The following is a 16,564-nucleotide window of genomic DNA, read 5'->3' as shown; positions in this document are numbered from 1 at the left end:
TCACAGCACCTATAGTGGGGTCTGATGCCCTCTTCTGGCCTGCAGGTGTATGTGCAGGCAGAGCACTCAGACATTAAAAAATAAATAAATGCTGGTGGTGTAGTGGCGCACGTCTTTAGTCCCAGCACCCGGAAGGCAGAGGCAGGCGGATCTCTTGAGTTTGAGGCCAGCCTGGTCTACAGAATGAGTTCCAGAACAGCCAGGGCTACAGAGAAAAATCCTGTCTCAAAAAACAAACAAACGAACAAATGTAAGGTCTTCATCCCTCAGACATCCATATACTCCATGGGGTCCAGGCTTGCTTAACTCTACCTGGCTGATGAGGTTGAGGAGCAGCTTGCCCTCGGAGCCCACCAGGCAGGTGAGGAGCTGTGGAATCCATGCCAGCCACTGGATGGGGGGCACACCGATGCAGTATTTGTCCACAGCATCCGCCAGTGTATTCTTGTCATCATCAAAACTCAGAAGCCACAACACCTAAGGCAGAAGGTATGCTTTAGTTACATGAGAATTCTGAGAGCCTCAATCAAGGGCTTTTCCCCGACCTTAAATGAAGTGGTGCTACTGGCCACGACCGGCAATGAATACAAAGCTTAAACTGTAACCTTTACAGCTGATGAGAATCTATAACTTGAATCCAGTTTTACTGCTAAACGATCCAACCTGGAGACCAGCAGTAACTGCTGGAGGTGACAGAGATAACCTGCTTGTTCACAGGTGGACCCTCACCCAGCCCAAACAGATTTTTATGAGAATCTGATCAACAGCAATCCACAGCAGGCAAACCACAAGCTGGTGCCTGGTCCTTCAGAGCTTGTGACTGCAGCGTGCACGAGGGTGATGCTGCCACAGCACCTGGCTTAGCTACCGTGTGTGCTCATGTGCACTCCAAAGCTCATGTTCAACCCGGATTTGAAACCCCAGCAGAGCTTATTCCTATGTCTACTGCAAACATTAATTCTAACTGTGCTGAGGCACTGGACGGAGAGCGTGCCAGGGTGGATTTCTGTTCTTCTGGACTAGAAGGTCCTGTCTAGATTGTGACCCCAGAGAGCACTAGACATAAAGGAAAGGCCAAGATCTCAGGATGTTCAGGCCTTCACTTCCTCAGCTTCAACTGTGCAACGTGCCACCGTAGGGAGATGGAAGTAAGCGAGGGCAGGGAAGCAGACCTCACTCAGATTTGAAGCTGGACCTTGACCCAAGCCTAAAGCTGCTTTGCGGCAAAGATTAATCTCCAGCCTCACCTTGGCCAAGTACTTCCTAGATTTGCTCTCGTTCTGGTGCCGGCAAGCATGAAGGTAGCAGGTGATGGCAGACACACCCAGGTGCAGCTGCCGCTCCTTCACGAAAATGCTCTCCAGGTAGTCACCCCACATGGCCCACGCCTTCACCAGCACATCATGCATCTGCACAGCTGCTGAGAATGCTTTGTTGGCTTCCTCTGATCTGTGTGGAACCCAAAACACGCCACGTATGACAACACCGTTTCAGACACAGGATTTCAACCGAGAACAGCTCATACCTGTCACCCCAGCACTCAGGCAGCTGGGGCAGGCAGGAGGATCAAGGTTAAAGCTAGCCCAGAACACACAGTAACCTACGGGCCAGCCTAAGGAACACTGTCAGACACTATTTTATAAACCCACAATCAAGCAACCAAATTGAACACTGAGTCATATTTAATACATTCATGGAGCTGCTGTGGCCTTCCTTAAAGCAGCCACACTGATTCCCAGCAATGCCAAGACCCCGGCCACCAGTCTGCTCTTCATCTTGGTGGAATGATGTACCTGACACACTTCTTCATCCTACGAACCTTCCAGTCAGATGTCACCTAGTGCAGCACAGTGCTTCCGAGGCACCCACACAGAACCACTGGATGTGCAGAGAAGGCTGCTCACTCAGCACTGATGCTATTCTACACTGGCTGTAGTGACTAGTGCTGCTAGACACTCTGGAACAAGCACTGCTTTGCTTAGGGAACCTCTGGGGCCTAGGGCAACTTAATTTAGTCTTAATGTTTTCTGTGAAACTGCCACTTGTCAAATTACTCCACAACAGTGATACAAGATACCAGATTCCTACCACACTACTGATGTGTAGGACAAACCAGGAAAAGATAGGCCTAAAGGCTCAATTTCCAAACCAAACTAGAAGCCAATTCCAAAAGCACAGGAAAGGCAATGACCAAGTAGGAGTTGCCTAGCAAGACATGGTGGGGTTCTATACAACTTTCTATACAGATGGATCTGGTCCACAGTCGGAGCTGACAGTGGCTCTACAGCAAAAACCGCTCTCCTAAGTTGGGCAGGGAATTAGGAGGCTCAACAGGATGACTGAGCTGAGGAGGTTGGATCCTGACTGGGTAATGCACAGCAAGACCAGCTAAAACAACAGAAGCCCACACCACATCAAAAGAAACAACTGTACTCCCAACAGAGCCTGAGGAACCAGGTGAGGAGCCCTTGTCACCACCGGGTCTGTGCTCATGTCACTTTTCTCTCAGACGCCTTGTGGAGCTACACGTCTCTGCTGTGAGCTCTTCTTGGCAGAGGGCGCCGCGCCCGGAGCATCTCACTAATACCATGAAAACCATGCAATTCAGCTCCAGTCCTCACACTGGCTTCACGTTCCTAAGGAAGAGCTAGAGACCCTGCCATCCGGTCCACACAGTCTGCGTACTTGTTTATCTGAGCCAGGAACATTCCCTTCAGAGCGTAGAACTCAGCTGTCATCTCCTTCGTGAAGTATTTCAGGTTTGTGGACTCAATAACTTCAAGGCCCTATTCAGGAATGGAGAGAGGGAGAAGTCTCTTAGAGTTTCTAGACAATTCATCAAGCACTTACAAAGCCCATCTTTCTGAAGCACCATGTCCAGCTAGACTTGCTGTCTCTTTCACTTGGTTCTCGGGGCACAGGAGGGCCAGGACTGACCTTAACTCCTCCTTTCTAGCGTTTTTTCTTCCTCAAACCCATCACTAAGCGCATGGCAGAACTGCCACAGATGCAGTTTTAACACTGAATGTTTTCCTTTCATTCCTTCTTTTGGACAGTTCCCACTGTCAAGCTGTGTTGGGAACATTCTCATCTTCCTTCCTCTCTGCCTGGCCTAGGAGCCCGGACAAGGTCACCTCTCCAGGACCCTACCTGCATGCACTCATTTTTGCCCATCACTCCTGCCAGCTGGAGGTAGCATTTCACTTGCTGTCGAATCTTCTGGAAGCAATCCACGATGGGAACAGTAGGGATGGTATGAATACGGCTCAGTATATCCAGTGCCACATTAACTAGACCTTGCTTCCGGGCAATTTTCCCGTACTGGATGATGGCTGAGGCTGAAGCATGGACTCCAAGCATGGCATTATTGGAACTTGGGTCGTGGTGAGAGCTATTTTCATACGCAGTTACAATAGCTAAAGAACAAAGGAATTAGCTGTCAGGTGTGTCACATGCTTCTCGAAGCGTGTAACAATCAGGCTTAAAGAAAAATGAAGACACATAACATGGCTATGAAAACAGGATACACCCTTATTGCTTTCCCGGGAATCCTGTGACACAGATTAGAGCCAGGATGGGGCTCAGTTGGCAGGATACTTGCCTAACATCCATGAAGCCCTGGGTTTGTTCCCTACCACAAAAATGGGGCATGATGAAGCTTGCCTGTAGCCCCAGCCCCAAGAGGCTGAGGAAGAAAGATCAGAAGTTAGTTCAAGGTTATCCTCAGCCCTCAAGCTAAACGAGGCCAGCTTGGGGTAGATGAGATCCTGTCTCAAAGGGGGAAAAAGGGAAATCTAGAGTAAGTTTGTCTATCTTCTCTGAGAAGGTCATGGCATCACAAGGTGGGTTCTCAATATAACGATGCCTGGTGGGTTTAGGGCAGGAAAAACAGGAATGGACACAAAGCCAGCTGAGAACAGGTGCTTCTAGGCAGGGGCTTTGAGACAGAGTGTGCCACCACTCACTCGCCATGGCCTGCACTGAGGTCCAGCAGGAATTCCCTGCTAAGTGGGTAGAATGCAGGACACGAAATCCTCCCACTGCTTCCCAGCCTCCCCACTCCCTCACCATCACCACCGCTACCTCTTACATCTACCCCAGAACACAAAATCTGGGGGGAAAAAAAAAACAAAAAACGAAGACATGAAACCAGCACAGCGGGGCGTCTGGAAAATTACATGATGAATGCATGCCGGACCAGGTCGGTTTACCCTGGTAATGGTGCTGCCGCCACATGAAGACGCTGCTCCAGTGGGACAAGTCGTCAGACACGATAGGCAGCCGGTTCCTCCAGGTCTTCACCACCGTCTTCATGTCGTGGAGGCTGTTGTTCCTGCCCAGGTTGGTGGGCTGCAGGCCTGCATTTATCTGTGCAGCTTCCTGAAGCTCAATGATCTGCTGGGCAGCCTGAGGGGAGCATGGAGAAATTCCACAGCTGGGTAGGGGTGGGAGCTCAGCAGGTAAGGGTGCTTGCCGCCAAGCCTGACCACCTGAGAGTTTGGTCCCCAGAGCCCATGTGATGGAAGGAGAAACGGATTCTGAAAAGTTGTCCTCTGCCCTCTGCACCTGCGCTAGAATGCATACACAAATACAAACCCAAACAGCCCAAGCTGACCACGATAGTGCACACCTCTAATCCCAACGCTCAGAGGCAAACACAGCTGGATCTCTGAGTTTGAGGCCAGCCTGGTCTTCAGAACAAGTTCTAGTATAGTCAGGGGTACACAGAAAAAACCTGACTCAAAAAAAAAAAAAAAAAAAAAAAAACCCAAAACAATAACAACAAGAAAAAAACCCAACAAAACAGCCCAAATCACTGAAGTGCTCCCTGGAAGTATTTTTAAGGGTGTTGCCAGGGTTTTCTCTCAAATTTCTTAGTTAGGAGGCTAGTATGCAGAGATGGCTCGGTGGTAAAGGTGCTGACTTCCAGACTGAGGACCTGAACTGATCTGAGACATAGAGGAAGAAGAGAACCAAATGTCCCAAGATGTCCTCTGACTTTGACACACCACACACACACAAACATTGCATGTGGTGATGAGCATTCAGAAGAAAGGAACAAATGGATCTCTATGTATGAGTTTGAGACTAGCCTGAGTTCTAGGCCAGCCAAGGCTACCTAGTGAAACCCTGTCTCAGAAAACAAAACCATCCAGCAGGTGGCACATGCCTTTTATCCCAGCACTGAGATCTCTGAGTTCATGGCCAGCCTGATCTATAGAAGGAATTCCAGGACAGTCAGGCTATACAGAGAAACCTTGCTGTGGGACAGTGCTCTTGTACACTGTAGATTTGTCATTCATATTGGTTTAATAAAATGCAGACTGGCCAGTAGCCAGGCAGAAAGCATGGGCAGGTGACCAGACTAGGAGAATTCTAGGAAGAGGAAAGGCAGAGACATAGTTGTCAGCCAGATGTAGAGGAAGCAAGGTCAGAATGTTTTACTGAGAAAAAGTATCAAGTCACATGGCTAAATCTACGTAAGAATTATGGGTTAAGATCTAAGAGCTAGTTAGTAATAAGCCTGAGCTAACAGGCCAAACAAACAGTTTATAATTTATTTATTTTTGCTTGTTTTTTGAGACAGTTTATAATTTAATATATGTCTGTGTGTTTATTTGGGACTGAACAGCTGCAGGTCCAGGCAAAACAGAAACTTCTGTCTACAAACCCCTGTCTTGAAAAACAAATACAACAACAAAAAGACTTCTTAGTGGTGTGGAGGCAGCTATCACTTGGGTTGGATCCCTTAGAAGTCCAGATGGTTGTAAAGCACTGGGAACCTGAATCTGGGTCTTCTGAAATAGCCCTCAGTGCTCTTAACCATCTCTCCAGCCCTAATAATCATCTTTAAATGCAGTAGTAGGATCCGCTGACGACTGGCAAACACTGCCATTACAAACCATTAGCAAAGTAGTGAGAAATGAGACTGCTTTTCATTCACTTTCCAAGACACTCGGACATCAGGATCATGAGACAAGCTGCATCCTATACTTCATGCTTTAAATAAATAATTGCAAAAAATAATTTCATGTTTTCACAATTAACTGTTACTCATGGTTGGTACTTTTATTGAAAACTCAGAAATGCAGCCATTAACTGTTTTCATGCAAAGACAACTTTCAGCAGTCACGAGAGGGGGTTGCTTGCCTAGCATGAAGGCCCTTGGTTTAAGGTTTATTACCACCACCCCCTACCCCAAGAAAACTCTGGAAATCCAACATTCACAGCAGCAGTGACTCTCTCCCAACACTCTAGAGTAAGGGACTGCTGGTAACTAAAAGCTTCATAATATTCAGTAACCTAGACCTGTACACTCACTCATTTTAGGGCGTTCTTTCTGAATCAGAGGTAAGCAGACGTAAGAGCACATAGAGAAGACTGGAACAACAACAAGGCACTGTTCACTAAAGCTGTGGCTCCTGAAGAGACAATTTCAGACAGGAAGTCGCTATGTTTAGAGAAGCTGCAGTGCTCTGCCCTGAGTTCCTGCCCCCAGAACTCACTGGGATTTAACCTCTTAAACCAACTACAGTGTTTTAAGAGATGCCCAGGATTGGATTAAGAGACCCCAGATGAAATACCAGCATCTCTGTAACACGTTCTGATGTCTCCACTGTTCTTCCCAGAAAGAAGCCTGTCACAAAACGTGGGCCTCTGATCTTTTACCTCTAGAAACTGACCCCAAATAGACTGTCTGGGAGGGTTCATATATAGCCCATTCTGTGCTAATTACAACACAAAACATCAATATCCATACCATGACAAATCTAACATACTGGTTTAGTCTCAAAAGTACTCTTTCATGGGCAGGAGAGATGGTTCAGAGCACTGGCTGCTCCTCTAATGTCCCTGAGTTCAATTCCCAGCAACCACATGGTGGCTCACAACCATCTGTAATGAGATCTGGTGCCCTCTTTTATCATGCAGGCATGTATGTAACAGAGTACTCATATACATAAATAAATACATCTTTTAAAAAAGTACTCTTTCATAAATCACCAGAAACATTATTACTGAAGCCTAAGGAGGATATCGGGGCACAAGTCAGTTCAGCCTTTCAAGGCTGGATGGTACCTGTCAGAACAGTAGCTTCACACTGTTATGTGCCCAAAATATCGCCCAGATGGTAAAATCACAATCCCTTGTAAGAATGTCTCAGATCCTCAGCTCCAAAATGAAAAGCCACACTGTGTTCCCCTGATGTTCTGACTCTGGCCTTCGTTTCCTGAGGATGAATTCCCAGGGGGAAAGGATGAAACCAGGAGAAAAAGTTTTCTTTTTTTTTTTTTGTTTTTTGAGACAGGGTTTCTCTGTGGCTTTGGAGCCTGTCCTGGAACTAGCTCTGTAGACCAGGCTGGTCTCAAACTCACAGAGATCCGCCTGCCTCTGCCTCCCGAGTGCTGGATTATAGGTGTGCGCCACCATTGCCCGGCAAAAGTTTTCTTTATTACTTGGCTCATCTATGGACCTCAGCTTCCCTGCAGCGCTAAGGACTCTAGGAGGGGGCAATACCCACCTGCAGAAGAGGTGTGTGCACGTGGGACACCACATGGGGCAGCCGCCGCCACTCACGGATGGCCAGGCTGCTGGCCATTTCCACCAGGCGCTCTATGAAACTGAGCTGCTGCTCCTCGGGGTGGCAGATGGCCAGGTATCCTCGGTACATGTTCACCTTCCACGCCATCTCCTTCGGACAGCTGACCTCCACCTGGAGTGAGGGGCGACAACCAAGGTGGTGATGAATGCTCTCCAACTCTGGCCAATTACACAAAGCAACACACAGAGTCTGTCCATAAAGTAAAAACTGACTTTCAATAGAGAAGCCAGGCATTTACACTGCTCTTCTGAGATCCTCTCTCAACTTGGGTGAGCAGCCAATCTCCTGGGTTGCAGAGTGCACCACAAAAACTCCCAGGGAGAAGACAGAGACTACACTCCTGTCATGGTGCATATGCACAGACCAATAAACACCTCACTCCCACTGTACACCACACCACCATGCCCAACACACTTCAGAACAAGAGCCTGTCCCTCCTATCAGCAGCTTTTCAGAGAACAGTAAACACATCAGCCCAGGCTGCTCCGGCTCCAATCTTCTGTGTTAGTCCTGATGATTCTTCCGACAAAAATACACCAACCCTTTCAACTTAATTATTCCAAACTGCTTCACAATGTTATTTTGGTTCTCAAAGGTTAAGGTCTCTACACCCAATCCTCATCTGTACGTAAAACTGAACGACAGAGGATGGAGACAGCTTAGCAGATCTAGAATACCTGTTGCTCTTGCAGAGCACCTGAGTCTGGTATGAACATTCACAACAGACAGTTTACAACCGCCAGTACACCCCTAACTCCAGCCCCAGGAGATCTAACGCCCTCTTCTGGTCTCTACAGGTACTGCAGTGTACCTGTAGTGTATATGTGTGCGCACACACGCATGCACACACACACACACACCGTGGTCCTTGCTAACAGCACATGGCAAGGGTCTTACCTGCACCAGTGCCTCCTTCATGGCAGTCCAGTTGGACACCCTCCATGCACATTCCAGGACCAGGTAGGGATTTATGTGGCCTTTGGACTGGCCGAACTCAGTCAAGGCTTCCCACTGGTTCAGCTCCTTTGAGCACCTAGGAGACCAGGGCCAAAGCAGCTCAGTCAGGACAACACACTGACAGACTTGGAAATGCAAAGGGTTTGAAGACAGCCATCACTACAGAGAAGAGGGCTGGAGTACAGACAGCTGTGGGACCATATTCCCGCTTGCCCTCAGGAGACCTGTCTGTCCTATGATCACACGGCCCGAGGGAAGGCAGCGTTGACTAGTTCCTAACCAGTACACATGACATTAGTTTCTCAGATTCTGTAGCAAGCAACCCTTGTGAGAAAACTCAGGATAAACTGACAGACATGTTCCCTGGCTTCTTTAATTCATTCATTAAGACTGTCCCCTGACAGGGTCTTTCTATACAGCCCACACTGGCCTCAAACTCAGAGCTCTGCCTGCCCCTGCTTCTAGTGTGTTGGGATTAAGGGTATGCGCCACCATGCCCAGTCCATCCATACACTTCTATACCAGGGGATTCATATGGCTTCACATAACCGAATCCCGGGTGGCCAGGTAGTTAGTGATACTAACTGGCTCTAGACATACAAGCACACAGTAGCCTAAAATCAATCACGTAATGAACCTGAGACACTTCTGGAAATATCTGGCATGTTGAACTATGTAACTACTACAGCCTTGAGCCCACCTTCATGATGCCTATGACCGCATGCCATGAGATGCCAGTGAGTGCTGCTAGAAACACCTTCGCTCAGGTTCCAGACAAACAGCTGTACGCTGTGACTACAGTGCTTTATCGTGCTTACAGTTTTCTGGCCTAACAACTAAAAACAAAGACTGTAGTGTTTCTCTGCCATTATTCCTTGGCACACACATATCGAATCTCTGTATCTCTGGACTGGACTGTGTTAGAAATCTGTTGTTTAGAAGGAGAACCCAAAGAAAAACATATAGGCATCCTCCTGAATATTAACCTTCATCAGGCGATGAAAGGAGATTAGAGACAGAGACAGAGACCCACATTGGAGCACTGGACTGAAATCTCAAGGTCCAAATCAGGAGCAGAAGGAGAGAGAACACGAGCAAGGAACTCAGGACCGTGAGGGGTGCACCCACACACTGAGACAAGGGGGATGTTCTATCGGGAACTCACCAAGGCCAGCTGGCCTGGGTCTGAAAAGCCTGGGATAAAACCAGACTCGCTGAACATAGCGGACAATGAGGACTACTGAGAACTCAAGAACAAATGGCAATGGGTTTTTGATCCTACTGCACGTATTGGCTTTGTGGGAGCCTAGGCAGTTTGGATGCTCACCTTACTAGACCTGGATGGAGGTGGGTGGTCCTTGGACTTCCCACAGGGCAGGGAACCCTGATTGCTCTTTGGGCTGACGAGGGAGGGGGACTTGATTGGGGGAGGGGGAGGGAAATGGGAGGCAGCGGTGAGGAAGAAACAGAAATCTTTAATAAATAAATAAATAAAAGAAATCTGTTGTTTGCTGGGCTGGCAAGATGTCTCCGTGGGTAAAGCTGCTTGCCACCAAGCCTGAGGTACTTAGAGGAACACCGTGGAAGGAGAGGATGAAGGCCATAGCTGCCCTCTGAGCGCCACAAGTGCGCCCTGGCATGCGTGTATCCCACACATACAAGCCCTGCTCCGCTCACCTAATCCAGTGGTCCTCCCACAGCTGGTACTCAGGGAAAATGGCAGGGGAGGCGTTACTCCGCTCATGTTCCTTTTTGGCTTTGTCCATTGCCTTTTCGTAGGATTCTTGGGCCTAAAAAAGTAACAGTGCAATTAGACTACTGAGGAGAAAGTGTTTTCCTCGTCTGATGGAGGAGGGTCTATTTGTTACTTTCATTGGTTAATAAAGAAACTGTCTTGGTCCTGATAGGACAAAAAATTAGGTAGGCGGAGTAGACAGAATGCTGGGAGAAAGAAGCAGATTCAAACAAACGCCATTCCTCTCCTCTCTGAGACGAAAGCAGGTTAAGAATCTTCCTGGTAAGCCACCACCTCGTGGTGCTACATAGATGAATAGAAATGTGTTAATCAAGATGTGAGAGTTAGCCAATAAGAGGCTGAAATTAATGGGCCAAGCAGGGTTTAAAAGAATACAGTTTCCATGTAATTATTTTAGGTAAAGCTAGCTGGTGGCCAGGAGCTGGGAGGCGGGAAGCGGCCCGCCATTCCCACCACAACACTCGTCTTCTTAACTCGGGCAAGCTGGACAGGAACTGAGAAACCAACTACAGCCTTCCAGTCCACGGCTACCTGATGCCCACAGCTCACCTACTAAGAGACAGAAAGGACAGCCCTCACAAAGGTGCCAGAGAAGGCCACTGGGCACACAAATGTGTTCTGTTCTGGGCCTCAGCATCCTATTATAGGGCCGAGATTCACTCTGAAGTCAGTGCTGTGCTGCACAGGAAGCATGAGGCCGAGGACTGAGTGCATCGACCCACTATTTCCAGCAGAGTCAGCCTCCAAGCACCTGTGTTAGCTTCTGACACCAGAAGACCGAGGTAAAGATGGCTCAGCAGGTAAAGGCTTACAGACCTGAGTCTGAGCCCGAGAGCCCAGGTAAAGGCAGAAGGAGAGAACGGACTACACAAGGCTGTCCATGTGTCATGGACACATGTGCTCATATGTGTGCACATACAGGCACATAACATTTAAAAGTTTAAACTATGTAAGGCAGGCACCAAGGCTTCCGAGGCTTGGAAGGTTCTTCATGAGCAGATAATGCAGTATGGCTGGGGTAGAGGAGGCTTACTGAAGTTGTGGGTTCCATTCTCAGTACTTGAACAAACAACAACACTCAATGAAAGGTATTATCTCCCCAAGTGTGAACGTACTGTAACTTAAGCACATTAGTAAGGAAGACCAGCAGTGAAATCCACCAGGCATCACCTGCTCAAAGAAGCCGTGCTGCTCATAAGCAATGGCGGTTGCCGTCTCCGAGAACTTGCAGCGCTTCTGCCACAGGCCGGCCCACATGTCTTCCTCTTGTAACAGGGAGTACAGCTCAGCAAGGGAATCCAGTATCTCCTAAAGGCAATCACTGGTTCTGAGTGCTTGGGTCAAACACAGACTTCTAGTCAACAAAGAAACTCCCTGGGAGCACACCTGTGAACCTCCCGGTAGAGGTACTTACTGAGAGTCACCGGGATGAGGACTCACCTGCTGAGGTGGCGTTATGCTCTCCTGCTCGTAAAACTCGGCCGTTTGCTTAGGTTTGATCGGCAGACTCAGCCCCTTCTCAAAGGCCTGGTGCTCTAGCATCAACGTTGAACGGAACCAAAGGTTGTGAGTCTTCCCCAGATACTTCAGCACGCAGGGTCGCATGGGAATTGGGGGGACACACTGGGACATGGCTTCCACAAAGCAGTTTAATGCACTTGGCTGACAATCACGCTGCACCTGGTGACTGCCACTGCACAGGAATGGGCTGATCTCTCCTGCCAGTGCCTAGAACCAAGAGTGAGCCGTTTCAGGTCTTCATCCGAAAACCGACAAGCCTGGACTTGGTGTGCTGCTGTACGCCGCAATCCAGGACTGGAGAGGTCAAGTCAGGAGGATGGCTAGTATAGGCCAGCCTGGGCTATGAGGGGGATCTTGTGGCTAACCTGAGATATATACTGAGACTCTTTCTTTCTCTCTCCCTCATCACTTGTAGCACTATGATAACTGGTCCTTGGGTGAGAGTCAGTAGTTTTATCATACTCTGGAACCCAGAATGGTGTTCATTTAGGATTATCTATCAAAAGCTAAAACTACATTCCTNCTGTAGACCAGGCTGGCCTTGAACTCACTGAGATCTGCCTGCCTCTGCCTCCCAAGTGCTGGGATTAAAGCCGCCCGCCACAAAACCCTTTTTTTTTTGTTTTTTTTGGTTTTCCGAGACAAGGTTTCTTTGTGGTTCTGGAGCCTGTCCTGGAACTAGCTCTTGTAGACCAGGCTGGTCTCGAACTCACAGAGATCCGCCTGCCTCTGCCTCCCAAGTACTGGGATTAAAGCCGCCCGGCTTAAAACTACATTCTTGCAGCAATGATTTTCAGATGTGACTCACGTGCTGCTGTCTGTCGGAGAGGATTTTCCACAGCCTCGGGAAGAGCTGGACCCAGGTCTTCTCGGCCAGCGTTGTAGAAATGTGGCACAGCTGGACAAAGGCACTGAGCAGCGCCCCCGTCTGTGGGCAGAAGAGGATGGCTCAGGTGAGTCATGTGCCTTCTGCATCCCTGTCAAAGGGACACCGAGGCTGCAGCCGAGTCAGCCCCCTGAGCTTGGGGACAGGCCCACAGTCCTCCTTTCTAGCATTAATGGCAGATAAAGGGCGGCACATGGTGCGTCACCTCTATCCATGCGGACACTGGAAGGCCAGGCTGCTTACCAAGAAAATGTAATATAGAAATCACTGGCAACTAATTGGTTTTCCTTCCTACTAGTCCTGATATAAACAGCACCAGTGATTCTACTTCTCAAAAGTGACTGTGTGCACAAAACCTTGTTCACAGAGTCAAAACGCAGTAATGTCCATGTCCATGATTAAGCAGAGTCTGTGGAAGCCATAGCTATCTGAAGAAACTGAGACCACCCACAGAGGGCACATGGGGAAGCTCTTTCCCATACATCCAGCCCGCCTTCACACTTTCCCGAGTCTCCTGATTTGAGGTGCTTGAGCAAGAACCCAGAGTCACTGCTCATTACAGGCGGCACTAAATGATTTCACCATTCCCACAGGGCACTAAGTGGCAGAGAAACCAATGCCTATTTTTTCCCCATAAAATCCTCTATCTGCTTCCTTGGTTATACTAAATGTCGAATCCAAACTCTCCCAGAATTAGAACAGTTTTAACTGGGGTACGAAGAAAAACTCAAGGGAAACTGGTGAGAGAAAAATTAATACTGGTGGGGAAAGAGCCTGTTCTGAAATAAGACGGAGGCAGAAGATATTCACTCCCAAACTTGCCCACAGACCTTCACTTCCCGGAGAGTATCGAGAAACTTGTCGTGTCTGTTGGTGAGCATGTGCAGCTGGTTCCCGATGTCCTTCTCAGAAAGCTCTTTGGTTTTGGGTGTGCTGGTCTGGTCACCAGGAGCCAGCTCAATATCTATCTCTACTTCCTAAACAAGACAAGGAAATGCAGGAGGTCAAGGAGTTCACAAGAATCCAACAAACACAGCTCTTATCAACCACTGACCACTTTAAAAAAGATTTTAATTCTGTGTACATCAAGTGTCTGTAGGGAGTGTGCACGTGAGCACAGATGTCCATGGGGGCCAGAAGAGGGCTTCAGGTCCCCCAGAGCTGGAGAACCAGACGGCTGTGAGCCACCCACTGTTGCTGGGACCTGATCTCCTCTGAGAGGGCAGCAGGTGCTTTAAGCACTGAGCCAGGTCTCCACACCTCCCTTTAGTTTTCTAGAAGCTTTTCCTAAGTATAGGCTGAGCAGCTCTAATCTGAGAGCCACCAAAAGTAAAAGGCTTCAAATGTGAAACAAACACCCACATGATGCTCAAATTTTAGGGTTTTATAGCATTTCAGACTTCAAAATTTGGGTTCTCGGATGGTTAAAAAATGAACTTTTCAGCTTCCTTTTGTCCCCGGCTCATTGGGCTACCAGGCGTCCCTGTTTAGGTGCTGAGGAGTTCCATCTGGACAGGTGTGTCCTATCCAGGGGCGGATTATCCCGGAAGAGAGCACAAACCCCCTTCCCCCAGTTCCTGCTGCAGGGCTGTCTTTCTTACACACGAACCAGCCCCCCCCCCCCCAAGCCTGCCCTGCTGTCTGCTAGGTCCTTTGCTCAGGAACAGTTTTCCGCTCCTACACTAAGACTACCCACCCAGAGCGGTGAGTGCCTGCATACTGGTCAGGCCTCAAGGTCCCCCCCCCACCCCCACCCCCCGCAAGGGAGCCCAGGCTCCTTCAGCTTGTGCTACATGGTCTCCTGTGCTCTACTAGACCCCGCCCTGCCTGCCACTTCCTTTTGTCCCCCGCTCATTGGGCTACCAGGCGTCCCTGTTTAGGTGCTGAGGAGTTCCATCTGGATGGGTGAGTGTGTGTGATCCAGGGGCGGATTGTCCCGGAAGAGAGCACAAACCTCCCCTCCCCCAGCTCCTTCTGCAGGGCTGTCTTCCCTACACATGACCCTGCCCCCAAGCCTGCATTGTTTCCAAGGTCCTTTGCTCAGGAACAGTTTCCTGCTCCTACACTAAGGCTACCCACCCAGAGCGGTGAGTGCCTGCAGGGCAGGCTTGGGAGGGTCAGGCCTCAAGGACCCCTAAAAGGGATCACAGGCACCTTCAGCTTGTGCGGCAGGGTCTCCTGTGTTCTACTCGACCCCGCCCCACCCCTCAAGTTAGCCCTTTGTCTGCGGGTCATTGGACTACCAGGCATCCCTGTTTCGGTGCTAAGGAGTTCCATCTTGACAGGAACAGTTCCTGCTTCTACACTGAGGAGATACACCCAGAGAGTCAGTCACAGCAAAGACTGGACCAAGAAACCAGGCCTCTCCTGGCTCCATTTGAAGGAAGAGATGGGAAGGCGCCAAGGCAAGAATTCCTCTAACAATCTGAAAGGCAACATGACATCACCAGAATCCAGGGATCCCGAAATAAGAAGAATTGTACACCCTACTCCAGAAGAATTAGAAGAAAGCGACTCAAAAGTGAATTATATGAAAATAATAGAAGACCTTAAATAGGAGGTGAAAAACTGCCATAAACAATTAGAGATTACAAACAAAAAGGTAGATGAAATGAATAAATCGCTCAAAGATACCCAAGAAAACCAAGAGAAACAAGAAAAAGCAATCAAACAGGTAAGGGAAGCGGTTCAAGACTTGAAGAATGAAATGGAAGTAATGAAGAAAACACAAACCCAGGGAAGGATGGAGATGGAAAATCTGGGTAAATGAACAGGAACTACAGAGACAAGTACTACCAACAGATTATAAGAGATAGAAGAAAGATTGTCAGACATTGAAGATACCATTGAGAAAATAAACGCACTGATCAAAGAAAACAGTAAAACCAACAAATTCTCATCACAAAACATTCAGGAAATCTGGGACACAATAAAAAGACCAAACCAAAGAACAATAGGGGTAGAAGAAGGAGAAGAAGTACAGTTCAAAGGTCCAGAAAATATATTTAATAAAATTATAGAAGAAAACTTTCCCAACCTAAAGAAAGATATTCCTTTAAAGGTTCAAGAAGCATATAGAACACCGAATAGACTGGACAAAAAAAAAATCTCACCATATAATAATCAAAACACAAAGCATACAGAATAAAGAAAGAATATTAAGAGCTGCAAAGGAAAAAGGTCAGGTTACTTATAAAGGTAAACCTATCAGACTTACACCTGACTTCTCTATGGAAACCATGAAAGCCAGGAGGTCCTGGATAGATGTACTGCAGAAACTAAAAGACCATGGATGCAAGCCCAGACTACTATACCCAGCCAAGCTTTTGTTCTCTATAAATGGAGAAAACAAAATTTTCCAGGATAAAAACAAATTTAAACAATATGTAGCCACAAATCCAGTCTTACAGAAAGTAATAGAAGGAAAATCACAACCCAAGGAGTCCAACAATGCCCACAATAACTCAGATATCTAGTGACCCTTCACCAGCACAACTCGAAGAAGGGAAACACACAAACTCTACTACCAAAAAGAAAAAAATGACCGAGTTAACAACCACTGGTCATTAATATCACTTAATATCAATGGACTCAACTCACCTATAAAGAGGCACAAGCTAAGAGACTGGATACGAAAACAGGATCCAACATTCTGCTGTTTACAAGAAACACACCTCAACCACAAAGACAGGCACCTACTCAGAGTAAAGGGCTGGGAAAAGGTTTATCAAGCAAATGGACCTAAGAAACAAGTAGGTGTGGCCATACTAATTTCTAACAAAGTTGACTTCAAACTTAAATCAATCAGAAGAGATGGAGAGGGACATTTTATACTCATAACAGG

At 47.9% G+C, this 16,564-nt stretch overlaps 1 protein-coding gene across 11 annotated transcripts in view; it reads right to left on the bottom strand.

Annotated features, from left to right (window-relative positions):
- Positions 1-16,564, bottom strand: part of Trrap (transformation/transcription domain associated protein) — a 103,697-nt gene that overhangs the window by 15,604 nt on the left and 71,529 nt on the right. For 7 of the 11 annotated variants that reach the window (XM_050124371.1, XM_050124367.1, XM_050124363.1 and 4 more), the window contains exons 51-62: positions 13,551-13,697; positions 12,643-12,762; positions 11,754-12,041; positions 11,484-11,621; positions 10,235-10,347; positions 8,498-8,633; positions 7,520-7,711; positions 4,179-4,407; positions 3,151-3,416; positions 2,686-2,786; positions 1,248-1,449; positions 313-477 (exon numbers count right to left, since the gene is read on the bottom strand). In XM_050124371.1, coding sequence (XP_049980328.1) covers positions 313-477; positions 1,248-1,449; positions 2,686-2,786; positions 3,151-3,416; positions 4,179-4,407; positions 7,520-7,711; positions 8,498-8,633; positions 10,235-10,347; positions 11,484-11,621; positions 11,754-12,041; positions 12,643-12,762; positions 13,551-13,697 — 2,097 coding nt within the window. The remainder of the gene's footprint in view (positions 1-312; positions 478-1,247; positions 1,450-2,685; positions 2,787-3,150; positions 3,417-4,178; positions 4,408-7,519; positions 7,712-8,497; positions 8,634-10,234; positions 10,348-11,483; positions 11,622-11,753; positions 12,042-12,642; positions 12,763-13,550; positions 13,698-16,564) is intronic. The other 4 variants (XM_050124368.1, XM_050124374.1, XM_050124369.1 and 1 more) reach the window with 1 other exon arrangement.

The sequence above is a fragment of the Alexandromys fortis genome, unplaced genomic scaffold (assembly GCF_014885135.2).
Source record: "Alexandromys fortis isolate MF-2015 unplaced genomic scaffold, M_Fortis_MF-2015_v1.1 scaffold_227, whole genome shotgun sequence".
NCBI classification, from domain to species: domain Eukaryota; kingdom Metazoa; phylum Chordata; class Mammalia; order Rodentia; family Cricetidae; genus Alexandromys; species Alexandromys fortis.
This window is presented reverse-complemented; position numbering and strand designations above follow the sequence as displayed.